Below are 24,139 nucleotides of genomic sequence, written 5' to 3'. Positions count from 1 at the left end.
GAGGAACATGACATTTCAGGGATGTTTTCGAGGGGAACGTTAAAAATTGGGCTTATAAAGTGAGACAAGCATCAACCTTAATTATGAAGGAGCCATTGCTACTCAAGAATATAACACAGGATACAAAGACAGCAACAGACACTGCCACTATTTCTACTTCATCTTGACTGTATATTAGGAAGCAGTTTATGTTGTTAGGAAAATAAGTAACCGCCTCCTGTTTGTTTGTTTGTTTGTTTGTTTTGTTTGTATAAAAATTAATGTATCAAATCAAAGTACATCTTTACTTGCTCAAAATAATTGATTCACCTGCATTGGCACATGCTCCTCAGTCAATCAGCCTGAAATACAAATAAATCCTTTTTTTATGAAAAACAATTTTCTGCAGAATTTTATGTAAAAACTTGTTGTTTTTTAAAGCATCTCAGCTTTTCCAAAGCCAGCAAGGGCTCAAGAAACTTTCCATGCCTAGATGTCTGCCTCTCTCAGGCACTCAATGTAATAAGCAACTTTTGAAGGGTTATCGGTCACTTTGTTTCCTTTCTCATTTCTTCTTGGAGAAAGAGGCAGAGCACTAAATGATCCTGTGAAGTAATCTCGTGCAGTTTGTGAATTACAAAACCTAGTCAAAAGGCCAGAAAAACAGGATCACAAGCCTGAAAATCCTGTTGTTAACATACTGTACTTTATAATATCAAAATGGTACACTGTATATTTATTTATTTTGCTTCCAGAAGGTACTAGGCACTTAACAGATGGGTGCCTGAACCAAAGAATTTACAGTCTAAGGTGCTGATCTTGCAATTTACAGTACATAGAGTGTCAAAATAGAGGCGGCTGCTATTGCTAGCTCTGCTTGATTGTTCATATGTTAAGAAGCAGTTTATTATAGCAGCAGTGTCTATCGCTATCTTGGTATCCCATGCATTGTAAATTACAGGATCAGGACCTTAGTTTGTAAGCTCTTTGTCACAGGCACCAACTATTAATTGCCGAACACATTATGGAATTAAAATAAATAAATCAATTTCACACAGTGGGATCATTTTTATTGGTTTTTATTTAATCAGTTTTGATGTTATGTGTGTATACACTAAATTGCAGGATCAGGGACTACATGGGTGTCATATAGACAAAATAAAGATAAATGAGCAGGGGGTGGGAAGGAGTAATTCCTGCCATAGAATGTATATTATCTATCAACTAGTCTTACGCTAGGCCCTGTTTGTGAATGCCACGAGTTACTGATCTGTTGCACTAAGTCCTGATGTATTTAAAAATGTACCAAAGGAATAACGCATTTTTCCCAAGGAAACATGATTCAGGGCTATGATGGCAGTAACAAGTCTGTCCTCTTCAGACAGTGCTTTGATGTGTTACTGGGTTTACCATTCCTAGTAGCATCTTTCCTGACACAAATTGCTACTATTGATCCTTCCATCCCTGGGCAGTGGTCATCCAGAAATGAACCACGTCATCAGCTAATGTCTCTGGAGTGATGCTGTTCAAGTATCATCTGGATCTGCCATCATGTATCTCCTGTGTGCTGCCAGTGGCTGTGTAAGATATTGTGTTATAGTCACCAGTCCCTGATGTGGTCTTTCAGAGGGTCTCTATTGCCCACTGATTGGCTTTCTTTGGTTAACCCCTGGACAGGACACTCCTTGGCCCCTGGCCTCTAATTAGGCCTAGTGGTCTCCTTCAGTCCCTTTGAGCCATGTTTCTGGAGGAAGCAAGGTACAGGGGTCTTACCCCTTCACTGTCCCAAGCCTTTCTGCCTCTCTTCCTTCTCTGAGCACTCTACTTTTATAGCAGGCCCCTTGTTCCTGTATTGGTTGCCACTGTGAGTGCCTGCCTCCATGACTGGCAGTTCTGGCAGCTGCATAGGGATGTGGTCAGGCTGCTTTCCCATAGGCAGAAGAGGCTCCCTCCCCCTTCTGCCTCTGCTCAGTATGGGGTTTGTAGATCCCACTACAGTTATGTTCTCTTCCATGTATGTCAAACCTCTACAACTAGTTGTTGCACAGTGTCACCTTAATGTTTAATTTTTTTTAAAAAAGAAACCACTGTGTAGCCTTCTCTGTCTCAGCACTTACCTCTCCTAGAACAAGGTCCTTGGTTGCGTTCCATTAATTGTAGCACAGAAGCCACATTCCTCCATGCAGTTAATAGCTCATTCTTTTGACTGCTGGTGACTCCTTCTCCTTTATTATTGAGTGGTCCACCCTATGGACCACTCCATCATCTTACTCCACTTCCATAATTATACAGGCATCTCTAGTTCCTTCTTGTTGTAGTTCCTCTCCCACCTATCAAAGTGTCTTTTCCCTCACCTGCTTTGACTTAGCAAATTGTGGCTTTGATTTAACTTCTTTCAGCTCCATGTCTCTAAAACAGAAGTGCTGCTATTGGGTATAAGGAGCATCCTCTCTCTTTGTCTTGAACATTTCATTGCCTCCACTGGCCAAATTCTATTTTATTACACCGTTGCAAATGTGTCTGTCAGTGTGATTGTATAGGTGTAACAATTTGGGAAATCTGTCTATATACAGCCTATGAATTGTGTTTGATATAGTATGTACATCTGTGTTAGAGGGCAAACTCCATTTTGAATGTGGGGCTTCTCTGCCTTCTCTGTTGTCTTTTCACCTCAACCTTGGACTGAAATTCCAGGGGCTGGTGGCACAGAGCTAACAATGCAAGGTCATTAAAACTGGAAGGCTCTCTATTCCCAGGGAAGTCCCCTTGGACAAAGAGTTGGCTACCGCCCAGAACCAGTCTGTCTAGATGGTCTGGTGACTAAGCAGTGGTTCAGCTGGTGGGTGACTTTGATCATTTGAAGAGGCTTATCATGGGGTCACCTGACATAGAGGACTGGGGGTTTTAAAAGAAAGGATCTCTCACAGTCCTTTGGGGAAAGAAAGCAGAATGAAGCTGGCTGGAGGGGGGTGAGGGGAGAGAAGAGAGAGACACATACACTCAGTGATTTGGAGGAGAAGCCATGTGCAAACGGGGGGTCCTGGACAACCTAGATGACTCTGACCTAAGAACGTTCAAGTATAATGAGGAAACTGAAGCAGGAAAATGCATACAGATGTTTTATTATTTTGTCTAGAGCTGTATATTGCTTGTGCTGTCTAAGGTAAAGAGTGATTGTGTTAGAAACCTTTACAAAGCCTGCGTGTTATGCCTTCAACTGTGACACATCCCTGAAGAGGTGAACTGTAAACCAGAGTGCCCATGAAGCTGGAATACTGGAAAAGGGTGTTCTTAATCTACTGAGGAGTCTGCAGGGGATCAACATTGGTTCCGGAGTCCGAGGCAGCTGGACCGCGAGGTCCCTCTTACACAACAGGGTAACAGCCAGAGAGCCTGTGCTCAGGAAGCGTGACACAGAGGCCAAAGAAAAAGAAAGTGCTGCAGCTGACTCAGACCAAAAGAAGCTTAAGAGTGCATTGGTCTGGCATAGTGGGACCCAAACGCAGCAGCCTATTGGGGCTGTAACAACAGATAGAATAATTTGGTTTATAATCCATAATTTGATGTAATTTTTGAATTTAAATTCTAGTTGCTTACACATGTCCTTTGTCTATAAATCGGCTGTTAGCGTCTCTGTAACATTGCCAAGGTACATTACTGTCTCAACTCCATCTCTGCTGAAAATTCTCATCCAAACCATCAGCTTCTTTCACCTTGTTAATCCATTCTCTTGAGGCTCTCTAGTTTTCAACCTGTGCAGAATACTGCTGCCTGTCTTCTCTCATGTACCATACCTAGAACTGCAATGCCTTCATTTACTCCTCAAACAATTCTCCTGGTTCCACGCCCACTTCAGGATCCAGGTCACAATTGTCCTTGGCCGGATCCTCAACTGATATAAATCAACCTAGCTTAATTAACTTCAATGGAGCTACTTTGATTTATGCCAGTTGAGGATATGGCCGCTGGCGTATGTATATCCCTCCATGAACTTGACAAGACTGTCTCATGGAACTTGGTGCCCTCTACACCCTCTGCCCATCTTTCATTAGCCCCCTCTTTGTCCCTTCACACAATCTCACTATTGTTGGTGCAAGAACCTTCTCCTTTGCAGCAGCTGTCACCTGTAGCAGCTTTACTGTAACTCTTTGCCTTATTAATACAATCTCCTTTTAACTCTTATTTGAAAACATCTTTTTTCTCTCTTACCTCAATTTCTTTCTCCTTCTGCTATTATTTACACTTTAACTGTATTCTTTCTCTCTCCCTTGTTATTTAATTCAGATTCTGTTATTTAACTCTGTAAAGTGCTTTCAGGTAAAGTTTTTATGAAAGCTGCTCTACAAAACAAAGCTGTATTTCATTGTATTATGGCAAATGAAAAACACCACACTTTGCATAACAAACCATATTCTGACACGCTCTGTGGAACAAAAGAAAGAAAAAGCTTAATAATATAAAACATGTTTGTCTCATTATGTAAAAGGGAGAATTACAGTGTTTTCACTGAGCATCAGGGGACATATTACCAGTTTCAGTCATGCTTCTGTAATCATTCTGTACAAGAATGATGCAAAGGAAATCTTCAGCAGAATATATGTGTATCTGTTATACAGAGAATATACAGTATGGTGCGTATCGTACATTTGCATTTTCAGAGTTTTGAATGTTCTATAAATGATCAAGGCTTGACTAATAAACTTTTTGCCAAAGGGAAGCCTTTCTTTCCTTTTGTCTTCTTTGAAATATTTTAGCTCAGGAAACTTATCCTTAATAACTCAACTCAGTGATATTTCTGTTAGGGTTGCGTCACAAGATCTATTCTTTGGAGGAAAGGGACAGTTATTTTCATTTTTTTCTTCTCACCCCTCCTGTTTTACCTCAAATCTAGCCCTAACTGCTTCAGGATTAAGGATTTGAATCCCAGATGCAAGTTTAAACACTGAATGCTCTTCTTAGTACTTCCAGCTGAAGGCATTTGATGTTTACGATAATAGATTTTAGATGGCTCTTTGTACAGTGTTCTGGGACTAGATGTGAAGAGAGTTATGCCCTTTAAATGCTCTATGCATTATGCATTGCCTTGTATTCCATTCTGGGACTCTGGTTCCATATTGAGTTGGTTTGACATTAGCATCTTCCTTTTGTAGAAAAAATAAATAAAAAAATCAGACTTTGGAATCTTAAATCAAAATAACTCTTATTTTTCTATCTTTCAGTTCTATAAAAATTAGTGGGGTGAAAACCACACCAAAAAAAAAAATTCCTTAACTCTTCACCCAAACCTAAAAAGGAATTTACTTTGGCCATATTCACTTTTCTAAATGAGAGGTAATGCAATTTCAGAAACTCTTGATCTTATACCAAAAAAATAATTAACTCAATTAAAAACAAAATTCCAGTGCTTTACCAGAAAAATAAAAACATGCCTGCTTAGTTTAAAGCAGATAAATGAGCAAACAATTCACAGTGAAAAATTTACTCTGATTTTAACCTCTGTTTACATATTGCAATTGACTCAAATGTATTTTTATATTAATATAATTGTCACATTTTTTGCAATTTTTTACGCTGTTTGGATTGATTACTAATAGTTTGTGAGAATTCGACACTTGTTATCCAGAAGTCCCATGGCATCATTACTGTTGCCTAATGGGATAGATGTAAATCCTATCAACAATCAGTAGGAAGGTTTGAAGAAGCCACTCGGGCTTTGACTCTCAGGGAGTGGTAGTAATTTAGCCAGATGTAGCAGATAAGCAGGATGATGGAAGTTTGTAAAATACTAAGCATTGTCCTTTCAGGCTCACACAGGCCCTGTCAGAGGCATCATTCCTAGAAAAAATAGACCATTGTAAAACATAGTGGGTGGATGTAGCATTTAGATTTAATTTTCCTGTCATATTCACACACAGCCATTGCATGTGTATATGTGAGGTCCTATTTGCGAAGCTTGCAGTGATGTCCTTGTTTGGTTCATTTAGTTATCTCTGGATGAGGTTTCTGGCAGGGGGTTGGGAAACTTTCTCCCACTGCTGTATCGAGCAGCCTCCAATCCCACATAAGGTATTACCAGGTCCAGTGTGAATATTTACAGAGAAAAGTTTAAAATGCATCCAGTGAGCATTTGTGTCAGTAAAACTTGATCCCTTGAATGTCTGTGGAACAAGAATAGAATAAACGCTGGGGATAATTCCCTTACCACCCTCTCAAAATAAATATTTGCTGGGCCAAATTTGGGTGTAGATTTATATCCAACTATTCAAAAGTCGTCAGACATCAACATGTGAAATGCTCCTTGTTTCTTTTGATGTTTATTTTTCTCTCCCATAGGATGGAGTTTTAGTATGGGGTCTGCCTACCAGTTTCACAGCTGGAGAGTATTTGTAGTCGTCTGTGCACTGCCTTGTGTCTCCTCAGTAGTAGCACTCACTTTCATGCCAGAAAGTCCAAGGTTTCTGCTGGAGGTAAAACTTTCAACGTATTCTTTATAATTCCCTGTTCCTGTTTATCTTATGTCTGGAGCATTCATCCCCATAGTATCACAGCACCAGGTACTAAAATTGTTTAAAAAGTATTAACATAAATCTTTTCCATAATTTGGTCAAATTTTATAGGTTGGAAAACACGATGAAGCTTGGATGATTCTCAAGCAAATTCATGACACCAACATGCGAGCTCGTGGTCAGCCTGAAAAAGTCTTCACAGTGAGTATTAATCACCAAGCTGACCTCTTAGAGCAGCATCCGTTCTCCTGTCAGCCAGGTCCTGAATGGTTTAGCAATCAGTAACTGTACTCTACATACCTGTGGTACATCTGACTCAGAGTAAGGAAGTTATTCTACAGCCCTGCCATATAAACTAAATGGCTTCAGTTTTAAAAGCTACCTAAGGGATTTAAATACCCAGTTTCCTTTAACATTAATAGGTATTAGGTGTCCAGATCCCTTGGCTGGCTTTGGAAACCTTAGCCAGCATATTGCAGGGCATGTGGATCAGTGATGTAACAATAAGTTCCATTGTATTGATATAACCAGTATTCTCCAGTTTTAGTGTTTCCTTAAGAAAGCTGCTGCAAAGCCTACGCCTGCCTTAATGTGGATAATAGTAAATGCAAAAAAGAAAGATAAAGTCACTGGACCTCTAACAGCTGCATTTTATGCACTGAAACCTTTTCAAATGAATTTGTTTTTACTGAGCTAAAAGAATAAAGTATACTTCACTTTTGTAGAATGTCTTTTATATCAAGATCTCAACACATTTAAAAATAATTTTCTGATACACTCCCGGGAAGTCGACTATTTATTATAGTTGCCTCTTTGGCCTGAGTTATTACCAATATTCAGGGCCTTGCAGATTTGTTTCCATTCGGAGGAGAAATGGATTATATGAGACAAGTATTTCTTTGGCGAAATCCTGTTTATTTACAAAGAATGTGAGCAAAGTCTTGTTTCTCTGAACATGGCAGAAACAAACCACAATAGTCAGTTTCCTTCCTCAGAAATCCAAATCTGCCTCTCCAGCCAGTTCTGTGTCCGAAGGCGCTCTGTCTCTCTGCTCCCTCTCAAACTCATGCTCACGACTGTTTGTCTTGCTTTCTGCTGGCTTTCTTGTTGCTTTAACACACATCCAGCTTGCCAGAAACAATCCCCTACTCCCTGCATTTGCAAACAGTCCCAGGAGAAATCCTCAAACGTCACGATGTAACTCTATTCAGGCTTTGGCATGCAGCCAATTGCCTTGGGTGGTAGCATCTGTTGTCTCCAGGTGTCTTCATATAGGAGCTTAGTTGCTCCTTCAGTTTAGTCAAAAGGAGGGTGCTTAGTGCACCCATCAGCTTTAACAGGTCTGTGGCTGCCTTTGGATCAAAGATCCTCTTGATGGCAGCCATTAAAACCTTCCAGCATAATGTTGTTGTTATTACACCTACTAATACCTACGGTCATTTGTAGGTAAAGCAAATTGCCTAAGTCTACACGGTGAGTTAGCAGTGGAGCTGTGAAAGAACATGGGCTTAGTTACTCCTGTTCCACTAATCTAACGGCTAGAGAACACTCCCTCCTTCTACATTAATTATTGAAATAAAACACTGGAAAAATGATTAAAACTAAACTCAGTGTGTTGTTTTTAAATGTTGTAAATAGTTTGTCAGCTTTTAATATGACTAAACTTCCGCTTTCCCATTGCATGGATAAGAGACAAAATACCAGGGAGTTGGGATTTTTCAGTGCTGCTGCTGTTAGTGATGGGAAAACTTGACTCCTAAATCCAAAGTATTAGAAACATTGTATTATACATCAAGGTTATGCGTTGAAGTGGTCCCTAATGTAGGCTTGTGTTTTCCTATTACAATATTAACCGAATAGAATGCTAACACTATTAGAATGTTAGCTTATCACAGTTTCCTCATTGGACCATCTTAGCACCTTATCATATTAGGTACACATGCAAAGAATTTTTGTGTAATTTTCTTTTTGTCTTTTAATCTTTTCAATTTAAATTAGACCTGGCTTTTGTGAATTCTTGTCCAAGTATTTACTTAGCTGGTATTCTTAAACTTCATAGCTTCATCCAGTCTGACTGTATGCCTGGATATATTTGTCATTTTTTATTTGACCTCTATGTTACTGGTTATATCAAAAAGATACAGATCCTTTGGTAGTTAATATGTTTTCTGATCCTGCAGCAGATCTAATTTCTGTTTGATTCAGGTGATTTTCCTTTTTCTTAATTATTTATTTAATTTGAGTGTTTTTCTTTTGATACGTTTTCCTAATTATATGATGTCATATTTTCCAGAAGCCACATGTCATCTGCCAGTAATATTTACACTTGTTTCCAGTATGACTAGGGCTTCACCTTTATATATGGTTATCAAAACCAAAATGAAAAGGAGACAAACTGAACTGGGGTGGGAATACACTTAGGCTATGTCTACACTATGAGCTGGGTAGGGTAGCCACTCACACATTCCCAAAATAGCAGACATGCTGGTATTTCCAGGAATAACACTGCTCTGTCCCTGCCAGTGTGATCCTGCCAGTGTAACCTCACACTCACAGTGCGTGCAAGTTCACACCAGCAGGGGCGGAACAGCATGATTCTTCAAAATGGTGTCCCTTGTCTAATACTGGACAAAACCACATCTGGTTTTATCTGAGTACAAACATTCAAAAAGAGGACTGTCTGGTTTAAAACCAAACAAATGGCGTGTCTAGAGCTGAGTTGGGATTACTCTACTTGTGTACACATACTCATGCTAGCTAGCAGAAGTATAAATAGCAGTATCTACACCAGCGACACCATCACAGGACCTAACCAGATCAGCCACACCATCACCGGTTCATTCACCTGCACGTTCACCAATGTAATATACGCCATCATGTGCCAGCAATGCCCCTCTACTATGTACATTGGCCAAACTGGACAGTCCCTACGTAAAAGGATAAATGGACACAAATCAGATATAAGGAATGGCAATATACAAAAACCTGTAGGAGAACACTTCAATCTCTCTGGACACACAATAGCAGATTTAAAGGTAGCCATCCTGCAGTAAAAAAACTTCAGGACCAGACTTCAAAGAGAAACTGCTGAGCTTCAGTTCATTTGCAAATTTGACACCATTAGCACAGGATTAAACAAAGACTGTGAATGGCTAGCCAGCTACAAAAGCAGTTTCTCCTCTCTTGGTGTTCACACCTCAACTGCTAGAAGAGGGCCTCATCCTCCCTGATTGAACTAACCTCGTTATCCTTAGCCTGATTCTTGCTTGCATATTTATACCTGCCTCTGGAAACTTCCACTACATGCATCAGACGAAGTGGGTATTTACCCACGAAAGCTTATGCTCCAATACGTCTGTTAGTCTATAAGGTGCCACAGGACTCTTTGCCGCTTTTAAAGATCCAGACTAACACGGCCACCCCACCGATAAATAGCAGTGTAGCCATGGTAGCATGAATAGCGGCAGCAGAGGCTTGGCTTAGCCGTGCTGAGTAAGTACACACCAGTTTCAGGCGGGTGCGTATTCAATATGGCTAAGCCAGGCCTCAGCTGCCGCTACTCATGCTACCCTGGCTACATTGCTATTTATACTCGTGCTAACTTGTTGAGAGCTCTGTGAAGTTTGAAAGCTTGTCTCTTCCTCCAGCAGAAGTTTGTCCAATAAAGGATATTACTTCACCCCCTTTTCTCTGTCATATCCTGGGACAAACACGGCTACAGCAACACTGCAAATATTTATACCTCTAGGCAGTTACGTTCTTAGGCTATGATTCACAATGTAATTAGTCACATGCCTAACTTCAAGTATATGAGTAATTCTCATTGAAGTCCACAGGACTACTAACATGCTTAAAATTTAAGTATGTGTTTACCTTCCAGAACTGGGGCTTTTAAAAAAGCATACATTAAGTTGCCTCGGATCAATATCCATGTAAAAAATCTTCCAATCCACTACAGACAAAATTCTTCCCCCTCAGTCAATTCATACTGCATTTATGTTAATTGAGCATTTTTTCTGGGTGAATTTTCCTTTACAATGTTCCATTAGTTTGTAAAATTTGAGGTACTATGCACTTCTAGTCATCTGTGGAATACAGAAGTTGCCTTTTCACTTAGATATGCAGCTATTCTTGTTTTTTGTCTTTCCCATATTTCATACTGCGGAAACTAGACTTGCTTCAAAATATTTTTTCTACACCGACCCAACAGAAAATCTATCACTTAGAATAGTCCAGTCTTGCACCTCTCTCTTTATAGTTACAAATTTTTACAAATAAAAGACAGAAAATGGATTTTTAGATAACTTAGTATTCTTGTTTCTTCAAATCTTTTTATTTGTTCAGCTGAGCATTTTTATAATTTTAGACGAAAAGAAAGGAATTCTGTTATTTCTTTCAGGATATTATCAAAATGAATTTTGTTGTCATTGTTAAGGAGCACCTTATAGTTCTATTGGGTGTGGAGCTAATTCTGCAAAAACAAGTTCTCCAGCTCGAACCAAAATCATAGTTATCTATATTAGGAACATTTCTATTTTGCTACCAGAATCTGATTTAAAAGGGTTAAGATTTTTGGGCTGTATCCAGTGCAGATTAGTTGCTATAAACAGCTCCTTGACAGGGTGTACCAGGCCTTGAGGCCCCCTTCTTGGAGGCCTCATGATCCTACCAAACCTCATCCCAGAAAGAAGCAGTGGAGGTGAGTCCTCCAAGTGGCCTAGAGAGGCTGCATGGGACACAGCCAATCAGAGAGAGGCTGCAGGGAGCAGCCAGTCTGGACACAGCAAGCCCATATGAAAGGAGCTGCAGGGCAGAGGTGAGGGCAGTCGTTGCCTGGAGCTGAAGGAGTAAGATTGGTGTTCCTGGCTGGCTGAGGGCGTTAACGGACTGTGGACCGAGCAGCTGCTAGAAGGGGTCAGGGGAGCAGAGAGGATCAAAGACTTCAGCCCTACAGTGAGGGCAAAGGTGCTGGGGAAGTGGCCCAGGAAATCATAGCAGCAACACGGTTTAGTTAAAGGAATATGGTAGGTGGTTGCTATTTTTAGGACTGGGACCTGGAGTACTGGGCAGGCCTGGCTTCCTCCCATTTGCTGCTGGGGAAGTGGCTTGAATGTTGAACTGGGAATACAGCCCCCCAGAAGGGGACCTGAACTGTTTAGTAACCACGCTGGCCCAGAGAGGCCCAGAGGAGAAAAAGACATTGCTTCCAGGGAGGGATCCCTTGAGGTATGGCTCGATTCCAGGGCCAGGACTGTTTAAAGACTGAGATTACTTAAGGTCCTGAACCTGGGAGGGCTACAGGAAGAGAGAGGCCAACCGAGGGGTACTGGGATAGGCCCCCATTACAACTGTTTACCCCAGAAGGGGTTTGTGTTTCATGTTCAGACTGTATGTGACTCGACTGGAGGGGTGAGTCGCTGAAGACTTAGCTAAATTAGAGAGCGTGCAGGCATATGCACTTGGCCAAGAGGGCACAGGCAAGAGGTGATTGCCATCCTGTTACAAGCTCTAAACAGGAAACATTTCAACAGTGCAGGGAAAGGCATACTGAATAAAACAATGAGCTACTACTTTGAAGCCTATGATGAGCTATGGTTGGGCAGGTTATCTTCCATTCTTCTATTTTAAGGGGGGGAACACACTTTCTTTACTGCAAGCCCTGCACATTCATTTCTCATCAACAGCCAGTCTATCCAGCCGTCTGCCTGTTTGTGTCTATCAGTTACAGCTATTTTATGCAAGCGTGGTGGTGCAGAGGCCTGTACACTAAGTTGTCCAAGGTTTTAAAAAAAAATTAGCCTGTTCCATAAAATTCTTTATGAAGGTCAGGAAAAGTTGGAGACAAGTAGATGGTTCCAAATTGGATTGTTTAGATTAGATTAAAAGACCTGTGACATTAGACACTTCAAAGCTCCTGGTAAAGTCACGAGTTGGCATGGCAATGAGCTGAAAGAAAAATACCCTGAAGTGTGCTTTGATTTGTTAATGGGATGAGGCTGCTGCCTCTTTCAGGACATTTTATATCTCCAGGCCCCAAGTAAAGGGGGGGGAAATGGGTACATTTTACCAGGGCCGAGTCTGGTCCAAAGAGCCCAGCCAGAAAGCCACAAGCCCATCACCAAGAAAAAAAATTCAGGCTAAATTGTGGATGTTTGAGTTTGACTAAATAACATTTAGTCAGTATTGGTTAGCATGTTTGCACCTAGATATCATCAAAAACTGCAGATGATCTACAATGGTATAGGAACACTTATGTCATCTTGCTGTTTTGCTTACTGAGTGTGAACTCATAGGAAAACATTGACTTTAGTGAGGTCCTTTGTGCTTTTGCATTGGAAAAGAAGAGTCTTAAAGTGATGAGGCGTAGCTATCCCATTTCAGAACAAATATAAATTTTTCTTTCCTTAATGTCTGTGTGGGATGAGATGGGGACCCGTGTTAGGAATTTATCCTGAGCCCAGCAAAAGGGTGCTTGGAGCCTGTATATCTGGGGGAAGGAGGGAGGGGGTCTGAAAGGAGCAAGTTGTACCATCATGGCCACAACCCTCTCTAGTTCCAGAGACATTATCTACCATGACACCATTGGGCCTTTGTTGTCCTGATCCTGAAAAGCATCCTGACCAAATTGGGCAAATGAGAAGGAAACAGATGACGTTGCCACCTCCACTGCTTTCAGCTAAATCCCAAGTAATATGTGGAGTGTGATCCTTGAGTTCCTGCTAGTATCCTCCTCCCCCACCCCCCCAGCATTTTTCTTCCATACCTTATTTCTTCTCTTTCTGTTTGTCTTCTGTCTAAAAAAAGTCTGGCTGAGCTGGCCAAGACAACTCCACCTTTTGCCACATTGCTGTGAGCCTGTCTCCAGACAGGCAGTTAAAATCACAGTTTAAACAGCCCAACACTGGTGCAAGTTTGCCAGGTCTCAGAGTAGCCTATAAGGCCATGTACTGTATCTGTTTCTCCAGTGGCAAGGCTGCAAGTGAGAGTCAGCACCAGACACAGAAGCTGCATTTTCTATCTTTGCTCTTGTTTTGCTTCTCTTTTGTGCGTTTGTCTGGTTTTGTCCTAAAGAAAACAGGACTGGACTTCAACAACAGCTTCAGCCCATTTCAGCTAACTTTCTCTTTTTTTCTAAAAAGGACATTTAATAAACATTTTTAATACCATCTAAAGATGGTCAAACAGCAGGGGAAGGAAGGGGGAATCCCTATAAAAACTCCCCACAGCTAAAGGGAAAAGGAGTAAGGGATATTGTTAAAATCAAAGCTGTACCTAATACTTTATATTTCAAAAGCTTTTACTATTTTCCTTCTTTTTTGGTATCTCTAATAAATTATTTAAAATACTTTTAATGATGTTTGTCACAGTGAAAGTAACCCAGCAATAACTGAACACATAACCCTGGACAAAAAGAAAAGGAGTACTTGTGGCACCTTAGAGACTAACCAATTTATTTGAGCATAAGCTTTCGTGAGCTACAGCTCACTTCATCGGATGCATACCGTGGAAACTGCAGCAGACTTTATATATACACAGAGAATATGAAACAATACCTCCTCCCACCCCACTGTCCTGCTGGTAATAGCTTATCTAAAGTGATCATCAGGTGGGCCATTTCCAGCACAAATCCAGGTTTCAGGGTGCGGGGCTGTCTGTAGGCAAGGACTGGCCTGTCTCCCAAGATTTGTGAGAGTGCTGGGTCATCCTTCAGGATAGGTTGTAGATCCTTAATAATGCGTTGGAGGGGTTTTAGTTGGGGGCTGAAGGTGACGGCTAGTGGCGTTCTGTTATTTTCTTTGTTAGGCCTGTCCTGTAGTAGGTAACTTCTGGGAACTCTTCTGGCTCTATCAATCTGTTTCTTTACTTCTGCAGGTGGGTATTGTAGTTGTAAGAAAGCTTGACAGAGATCTTGTAGGTGTTTGTCTCTGTCTGAGGGGTTGGAGCAAATGCGGTTGTATCGCAGAGCTTGGCTGTAGACGATGGATCGTGTGGTGTGGTCAGGGTGAAAGCTGGAGGCATGCAGGTAGGAATAGCGGTCAGTAGGTTTCCGGTATAGGGTGGTGTTTATGTGACCATTGTTTATTAGCACTGTAGTGTCCAGGAAGTGGATCTCTTGTGTGGACTGGACCAGGCTGAGGTTGGTGGTGGGATGGAAATTGTTGAAATCATGGTGGAATTCCTCAAGGGCTCCTTTTCCATGGGTCCAGATGATGAAGATGTCATCAATATAGCGCAAGTAGAGTAGGGGCTTTAGGGGACGAGAGCTGAGGAAGCGTTGTTCTAAATCAGCCATAAAAATGTTGGCATACTGTGGGGCCATGCGGGTACCCATAGCAGTGCCGCTGATCTGAAGGTATACATTGTCCCCAAATGTGAAATAGTTATGGGTAAGGACAAAGTCACAAAGTTCAGCCACCAGGTTAGCCGTGACATTATCGGGGATAGTGTTCTTGACGGCTTGTAGTCCATCTTTGTGTGGAATGTTGGTGTAGAGGGCTTCTACATCCATAGTGGCCAGGATGGTGTTATCAGGAAGATCACCGATGGATTGTAGTTTCCTCAGGAAGTCAGTGGTGTCTCGAAGGTAGCTGGGAGTGCTGGTAGCGTAGGGCCTGAGGAGGGAGTCTACATAGCCAGACAATCCTGCTGTCAGGGTGCCAATGCCTGAGATGATGGGGCGCCCAGGATTTCCAGGTTTATGGATCTTGGGTAGTAGATAGAATATCCCAGGTCAGGGTTCCAGGGGTGTGTCTGTGCGGATTTGATCTTGTGCTTTTTCAGGAAGTTTCTTGAGCAAATGCTGTAGTTGCTTTTGGTAACTCTCAGTGGGATCATAGGGTAATGGCTTGTAGAAACTCGTGTTGGAGAGCTGCCGAGCAGCCTCTTGTTCATATTCCGACCTATTCATGATGACGACAGCACCTCCTTTGTCAGTCTTTTTGATTATGATGTCAGAGTTGTTTCTGAGGCTGTGGATGGCATTGCGTTCCGCATGGCTGAGGTTATGGGGCAAGTGATGCTGCTTTTCCACAATTTCAGCCCGTGCACGTCGGCGGAAGCACTCTATGTAGAAGTCCAGTCTGCTGTTTCGACCTTCAGGAGGAGTCCACCTAGAATCCCTCTTTCTGTAGTGTTGGTAGGGAGACCTCTGTGGATTAGTATGCTGTTCAGAGGTATTTTGGAAATATTCCTTGAGTCGGAGACGTCGAAAATAGGATTCTAGGTCACCACAGAACTGTATCATGTTCGTGGGGGTGGAGGGGCAGAAGGAGAGGCCCCGAGATAGAACAGCTGCTTCTGCTGGGCTGAGAGTATAGTTGGATAGGTTAACAATATTCCTAGGTGGGTTGAGGGAACCATTGCTGTGGCCCCTAGTAGCATGTAGTAGTTTAGAAAGTTTAGTGTCCTTTTTCTTTTGTAGAGAAGCAAAGTGTGCGTTGTAAATGGCTTGTCTGGTTTTAGTAAAATCCAGCCACGAGGAAGTTTGTGTGGAAGGTTGGTTTTTTATGAGAGTATCCATTTTTGAGAGCTCATTCTTAATCTTTCCCTGTTTGCTATAGAGGATGTCGATCAGGTGATTCCGCAGTTTCTTTGAGAGCGTGTGGCACAAGCTGTCAGCATAGTCTGTGTGGTATGTAGATTGTAATGGATTTTTTACCTTCAGTCCTTTTGGTACGATGTCCATCTGTCACTATCCCCGATAATGTCACGGCTAACCTGGTGGCTGAACTTTGTGACTTTGTCCTTACCCATAACTATTTCACATTTGGGGACAATGTATACCTTCAGATCAGCGGCACTGCTATGGGTACCCGCATGGCCCCACAGTATGCCAACATTTTTATGGCTGATTTAGAACAACGCTTCCTCAGCTCTCGTCCCTAAAGCCCCTATTCTACTTGCGCTATATTGATGACATCTTCATCATCTGGACCCATGGAAAAGGAGCCCTTGAGGAATTCCACCATGATTTCAACAATTTCCATCCCACCACCAACCTCAGCCTGGTCCAGTCCACACAAGAGATCCACTTCCTGGACACTACAGTGCTAATAAACAATGGTCACATAAACACCACCCTATACCGGAAACCTACTGACCGCTATTCCTACCTGCATGCCTCCAGCTTTCACCCTGACCACACCACACGATCCATCGTCTACAGCCAAGCTCTGCGATACAACCGCATTTGCTCCAACCCCTCAGACAGAGACAAACACCTACAAGATCTCTGTCAAGCTTTCTTACAACTACAATACCCACCTGCAGAAGTAAAGAAACAGATTGATAGAGCCAGAAGAGTTCCCAGAAGTTACCTACTACAGGACAGGCCTAACAAAGAAAATAACAGAACGCCACTAGCCGTCACCTTCAGCCCCCAACTAAAACCCCTCCAACGCATTATTAAGGATCTACAACCTATCCTAAAGGATGACCCAGCACTCTCACAAATCTTGGGAGACAGGCCAGTCCTTGCCTACAGACAGCCCCGCAACCTGAAGCAAATACTCACCAACAACCACATACCACACAACAGAACCACTAACCCAGGAACTTATCCTTGCAACAAAGCCCGTTGCCAACTGTGTCCACATATCTATTCAGGGGACACCATCACAGGGCCTAATAACATCAGCCACACTATCAGAGGCTCGTTCACCTGCACATCCACCAATGTGATATATGCCATCATGTGCCAGCAATGCCCCTCTGCCATGTACATTGGTCAAACTGGACAGTCTCTACGTAAAAGAATAAATGGACACAAATCAGATGTCAAGAATTATAACATTCATAAACCAGTCGGAGAACACTTCAATCTCTCTGGTCACGCAATCACAGACATGAAGGTCGCTATCTTAAAACAAAAAAACTTCAAATCCAGACTCCAGCGAGAAACTGCTGAATTGGAATTCATTTGCAAATTGGATACTATTAATTTAGGCTTAAATAGAGACTGGGAGTGGCTAAGTCATTATGCAAGGTAGCCTGTGTCCTCTTGTTTTTTTCCTACCCCCCCCCCAGATGTTCTGGTTTAAGTTGGATTTAAACTTGGAGAGTGGTCAGTTTGGATGAGCTATTACCAGCAGGAGAGTGAGTTTGTGTGTGTATGGGGGTGGGGGGGATGTGAGAAAACCTGGATTTGTGCAGGAAATAGCCCAACTTGATTGTCATGCACATTATGTAAAGAGTTGTCACTTTGGATGGGCTATCACCAGCAGGAGAGTGAATTTGTGTGGCGGGGTGGAGGGTGAGAGAACCTGGATTTGTGCTGGAAATGGCCCACCTGATGATCACTTTAGATAAGCTATTACCAGCAGGACAGTGGGGTGGGAGGAGGTATTGTTTCATATTCTCTGTGTATATATAAAGTCTGCTGCAGTTTCCACAGTATGCATCCAATGAAGTGAGCTGTAGCTCACGAAAGCTTATGCTCAAATAAATTGGTTAGTCTCTAAGGTGCCACAAGTACTCCTTTTCTTTTTGCGAATACAGACTAACACGGCTGTTACTCTATAACCCTGGACCACACTCACCTCTTTAATGCTATAATAGTGAAGAAGGGTTTCATTAACGTTTTATTCCTGGTGGGCCCAAGACATGCCCTTTTCAGCACAAAAGTGTTATTGTTATGCTGCATTTTGTTTGTTGATTACTCACATATTCCTCCCCATTGTTTTCCCCAAAAATATGTACCTTAGATATATTTCAAATAGGACAGCATGGTATACATGGCAAATTGTCTCATACTTTATTCAGACTGTAAGAAAATTGGGTGTATCTGCTTATTATGCTCTTACCCACAATACCACATTAAGGCCCAAATTTTTGGCAACACTCCGTTAAAGCAGCTGCAAAGTTGAACTATTTTGTTTTCACAGAAACTAGTGTTTGAATATGCAGAAATACAGGTCCAAGAGCAAAATTGTGTGCAATAGCACACCTAATTTGTCCATGTAAATTGTGTAGCGTTTGCAAATAGGATATTTGTAGTTGTAAATTTCCAGTTAAGACTTTATACTTCTATCTTTTTGAAAATCTGCCCCTAACTGTCTGTCCATCTTTAGCTTATGGAGCTTATTTAAACTTTCAAGTCCCCTTTAATTGCATTTTAACGGTTCGAGAAAATGCTGCTCTGTTTCCATTCACAGGTTAATAGAATCAAAACTCCCAAACAGATAGATGAGCTCATAGAAATTCAGAGTGACACAGGAACCTGGTACAGAAGGTGTTTTGTTAGAATCCGCACAGAGCTATATGGGGTAAGTAATAAAATCCAAGTTGTAGTTTGTGTATATGGTAACACAAGAGCTGTCATTAGTGCCCTGAAATAGGACTGATTGGATGACCTGATGTGGACAGCTGATGTGCTGTACACTGAATATGACACCTGGCTTCAGGAACAATCACAAGATTCCAGTTTCACAGGCCAGTGGGAGACAATTGAGCATCATAGAGATGATGGGTCCATTCTTCATCAGGAAAAGGGCAGCCAAGACCCTTTTGAGCCATTCCTAACAAAAATATGGGACTATGTCTCAAGCACTGTTTAATATATACTGGAAAAACAAGTGTGATATGGGGCGAGGGGGAACATATGATGATGAAAAGGTTCAATCAGTATGAGGTTTGGGATGGCCACTTTATTTACAGTTAGTGAAGCCATGAATAAGTTATGCAGATCATCCAAAATGAATACCAATAAAATCTTTATAAGACAGTATACAGTCATGTATTCAGCATATGCCCAATGTTTTACAGAAAAACTTAGAACTGTTCTATAACATTTCATAAAAGTTTACTGGGCCTGTTTTCCATATCCTACCTGTAAAGCCAAGATACATCATTTACTTTGAATCCTACAGTACAGACCTTGAAAAGAGAGAGACAATATCACTAGCTAATTTAGAAGCCACTAAAAATTATCTAAAATAGCTTTCCCACATGTAATAATGTCTCAACAATATCTTGAAAATATGTATGCTACAGCTGGTCAAAAAAATTTGATCAAAACTGTTTTTCCATGAAAAATTGGGTTTTTGACTAAATTATTTGCAAAAAGTATCTGCTTTCTATGTGTGTGTTTTAAGTAAAAAACAAAAAAACAAGCAGCCAAAATCTGAAATATTTCAATTTAGATATGCTGCTGCAATGCCTCATAGGAGTTGTAGTTAAGTTGCCTCATGTCCCCATTCTCTATGAGTGAGGTGCCCTGATCGGATAACATCTCCCATGATGTACCATTTCCAGGAGACTCCTATGGTGCACTGCCTTGCCTCTCCGGGAAAGGAGACAATTGTGGGAGATGTAGTGGAAAACCCCATTTTCCAACCAGCTCTGTTGTAAACCTTCTGAGATGAGGGCAGTCTCAGCTCCTTTCCATTTGTGTAAAGCACCAATTTCTAGATGTGATGGGTCATGACATATCAGACCTTAAAATTGCCAATATTTCAGGGTGGAATATTGCCTGTCATCCACTTGGAACAGTATAATTTTGGTGGGAAAGATGGAAATATTTCTGACTATTTTGTTTTTAAACGGAGATTGTTTGACGCTACATAAGGATTAAGAATGTTAGAAGTAACCCCAGTGGATCCAGTGCAGGGGAGGCAATCAAAGGTGCATGATAAGTGGAGTTTGGCAATACCCAAACCTGCTTTTACCTACAGCAGCATGCAGGTCTGACCTGAGAATCAAAGAGCTGTAATGTGATGCCCCTTGCTTGCTGCTTTACTGATGAAGCAGAGAACAGAATCCCGGTCTCTATAACTTAATTGTCTAAAACACTTTATTTTTAAACGTATTTTCTCATATTTTACAGATTTGGTTAACATTTATGAGATGTTTCAGCTATCCAGTCAAGGACAATACAATCAAACTTACAGCTGTATGGTTCACGCTGTCTTTTGGGTACGATGACTTGGATTCTTGATGAATTTTCCATGTTTAGCCTGTAAATCTTGAAATACATATTAATTTTAATGCTGCTGGTCATACGGAATGCAAATCTGCTTTGTCATTGTGATTTTCTTTTCTTACTGACAATACTTACCCAATCACCTTTTAAATAAAACATCATATTTTGGGGGTTACTCCATTTTTGGTTTCCCAGCTGTCACCTTAAAGGGCTCTGACTTTCAGAGGATTGGTACCCTTTGAAAGTCAGGACTCTTCAAGGTGTTGAGTCGTGTGACCAAAAATTAAGGAACTCCAAATCACTTGTCACTTCTGAATATATAGGCCCAGTGCACTATCTTCTTGAATAAAAAGAGATTTCCCATGAGAAAAAAAGGGATTAAGGGTCAGAGTTTGTACAGCTCTTGGAAGATGTAAAGTATTATATAAATCCTTAATAATATTATTATTGTGGCTTATTGTTCCATGCACATGTTTCATTGGTGAACAGATGCTACAGTAATTCACTTATTTGCTTCCTTATTAACCTAATGACTGTCGTTCTATATAGATTTAAATTGAGCTGTCAGAAAATGAACTTTTCTTGTATTTTTTAATCATAATTAATGATTGCTGTGCTAAATTTATCCTCATTGAAGTATACTGAGGAACTGAAGGAGAGTGAAACTAATTTTTAGTTCCTCAGCTTTCCTCCACCTTCATAAAGCGCTCTATGCCACCTCTACTTCAGGATCCCTTCCACAACAGCATCTCCTTATCTCTTTTGCAACTTCCCACCATACAAAGTGCCCCAACCTGCACTCCACTCTAATCCACTCCAGCTTCCAGCCAGTTGTCCTCTGAGTCCAGATAACATTTTTGAGACCTTAATGCTAGAGTAAGTGATACACCCATCAGCTTACTTTGATTTGGGAATTTCCATAGCAATCATGTCCCTCTCAGGTCTAAGGATAAGTTACCAAAAGCTCAGACCATTGTAATCATTATGCAGTGTAAATTTGCTGGGGCCCAATCCCTAACTAAGAGTTTAAACTTCACAGTGACATTCACTGTAGTGAAGAGAGCTTGGGCAAGATTCTCCCAACCTCTTAAACGCTGTGTTGGGTCCACACAGCATGAGCGGCTGGCAGAAAATCTGAGCCGGGGGCCTCCACTCTCTCTGCATCCCACTGGTGGTGTTTCTGCTGGCCCTGCATGGTCTGGGATAGGGAACTATTACAGTGTGAATCAATGGAGGGATCTGTGACCACACAGTTCCAGTGGCCCTAACAACCTTGAAAGCACATCAGGTTAAACCAGCAGCTGTAGGAGGTCTATGCTGCACCCCTGAGCTCTGATCCTGATTGGAGGATGGATTTATTCCTCCCCTCTCACACAGATGAAGAGTGTGAGGGATCCCACTATTCTGACATTATGCAAGCAAAATGCATTTCATCCTAAAAGCATTCTTATGCTTGAAGCTTAAAAATCTAAAATTCAGGTAGAAGTGTTTCTGCAGATCTAGTTATCTGCTTTAAGTAGTTGGATGCTGTAGGTTGTCTCTCTAGTCTGTACATTCTTCTGAAGTTAAGGTGAGCTTTGTGACTGAACGCTTCTGCTTTTCACAGCTACTATGGGTTGTCTGTCTGGTTCCCTGATGTCATTAAACATCTGCAATCGGACGAATATGCATCCAAAGTGAAGCGTTTTAATGGAGAGAGAATTACAGATTTCAGCTTCAACTTCACATTGGAAAATCAGATTCACATCAATGGATCATACATCAATGACAGGTCTAAAAAGATTTTGGTTAAGAAAATATCATTAATTTCACTAACATTTTATGTTTCTGCCTAAGGGCTTGTCTAGACGGTAAAATGGTAGATTTGGAAAGCATTCTGACTCTCACTGCCCCCTTTTAGAATACTTTGCTGCACTGCGTAGACAAACTCTTAATACTCTAATCTTTTTCGATGTTGACCATTAATAGGTTGATTGGGTTGGGTTTGTTTACATTGAATTTTTGGAAGAGTCATTCTATTCTTATCTCCTTGGTGCTTGATCCTGCACTCTAGTGGAAGTATGTGGGGACTGTACATGGGTTATGGGTTCATGTAGGTGGATCCCTTTTGCTGGATTGAGGCCTTGGTTATCTTTATAAACCAGACTAGAGGATTCACATTATTGGTGCTTACTTTCACCAGGGGACTCAGATTTTCAGACCCAATGTGTGTGGCATGTGGGAATGCAGGAGATGTATCTCTAATGGTGGGAGAAAGGGTTGTTTTCTTTTATTCCTTTCTACTTTTTTTTCCTTTCTTGGTACTCACTTAGGATCTCTTCTGACAAAATGCTGAGCTTCAGAAACACTGAGCACCTTACAGGATGACATCTTTAAAAAGGGGAAAAAATAGTTGAAAAGATATATACCAGAGGCATTCAGCAGAAAGTCTGAACCATTGTAAAAAGTAAAAACCCAGATGAGCAATGTCCTTTTATTTTTAAATTGAGTCCAGAAGTCTGAAGGCACTAGCTAGAATTTTACAGAGCACAATTTTAAATGACTTACTTATATAAAGACATCAAAGCAACCCAATTGTGTTTAACCACTCTATGGTCACAGAATTGTTTTAAGTGTCTGGTCTCTGTCTACAATACATATGTATATAATATAAACTATATTAAGGTTCTAAGCCTTGTGGTACTAAATAGTTGTTATTTATATAATAAAATTACATTTAAGTTTATTATATTAAAGTTTTTGGTAATATAAGAAGGATTCTTTTTTTAATAAGAATTTGAATTTGGAAGCAATTAAAGTTTTGCTCAATGCAGAGCAATGGAAAATTGACTAGCCTATTTCATTTTAAATTAGCTTCTGCCTTCCAAATTTAGTTCCATTTCAGGAGATGGATGCTATCTTAAAAAGTGGAGCCATTTATTATCATTCAGTAAATTTTGGTTGCTGTGCACTCTGCCAGCCCAGGTACTGCAGATCACATCCTAATAAAAATGCTTGTAAAAATACCAAGGCTCCCAAATCTGTCCTGAATCTGTAAAGTATGCCAACTTTGATATTTGGGATTGGTAAACTGCTTGAGCCATTTTTCCCCAGCAGTGTAAAGTTTTGGGTTTGTTCCCCCCAAAAAAAGATTCCCTATTTTTGGGGGGGGTGGAGGTGGGAGGGGGTCAGTGGATTTTTTTCTCATTGCCCCCTCTGCTCCTTTTTTCATAATCTCTCCTAATCAGAACACGTTTCCAACAATATTCGGCGTTCTAATTTTCTAAATCTGGGTGGATCTGAATTCAAACAATCTCAACAATCTACACCAGTTTTAAAGCAGCTGGGTTTTCTTTTTCATTTTGTTTCAAAATATGTTTTCTGTCCAAAATGCAAAAGACACATCTTGCAGTATGCAGGGGACACAGTCTGTCTCTTCTGTTTCAATTGGTTAGTCCTGTTGCTCTTTGTTCCTTTTTAAACAATCGAGACAATTTTTTGAACAGGAAGACTAAGCATGTTGTTGTTGTGAAAAAGGATAATGGGTTGACATGAGATTTTAATCAGAGTCTGTCACAGATGAGAAAAGGTACAGTTGTTAATTAATAGACTGGAGGCATCATTTTCCTGTCCAATACTAGTAGCAAAGTCATTAGCCAGTAACCTATGAAAATCAAAATAGAATTTTGGGTCCCCTTTTTCCCACAAAAAATGTGATTCTAGCAATTTTATCTGAGAGAGCTTAATTCCCACCATT

General features: G+C 41.0%; 1 protein-coding gene across 8 annotated transcripts in view; it reads left to right on the top strand.

The window, feature by feature from the left end:
* The window catches only part of SV2C (synaptic vesicle glycoprotein 2C), a 213,967-nt gene that overhangs the window by 160,913 nt on the left and 28,915 nt on the right, over nt 1-24,139 (top strand). For 7 of the 8 annotated variants that reach the window (XR_012158914.1, XM_073344195.1, XM_073344194.1 and 4 more), the window contains 5 exons: nt 6,313-6,446; nt 6,597-6,686; nt 18,638-18,748; nt 20,308-20,396; nt 22,010-22,174. Coding sequence is in view for 7 of the 8 variants with exons in the window: in XM_073344195.1 (XP_073200296.1) it covers nt 6,313-6,446; nt 6,597-6,686; nt 18,638-18,748; nt 20,308-20,396; nt 22,010-22,174 (589 nt within the window). In the remaining variant the exon portion in view is untranslated. Of the gene's footprint in view, nt 1-5,225; nt 5,311-6,312; nt 6,447-6,596; nt 6,687-18,637; nt 18,749-20,307; nt 20,397-22,009; nt 22,175-24,139 lie in introns of those variants that run through there. The other variant, XM_073344200.1, reaches the window with a different exon arrangement.

Source organism: Lepidochelys kempii, chromosome 5 (genome assembly GCF_965140265.1).
Source record: "Lepidochelys kempii isolate rLepKem1 chromosome 5, rLepKem1.hap2, whole genome shotgun sequence".
Classification (NCBI taxonomy): Eukaryota; Metazoa; Chordata; order Testudines; family Cheloniidae; genus Lepidochelys; species Lepidochelys kempii.
Note: the sequence above shows the minus strand (reverse complement) of the source record. Positions and strands in the feature narration are given on the sequence as shown.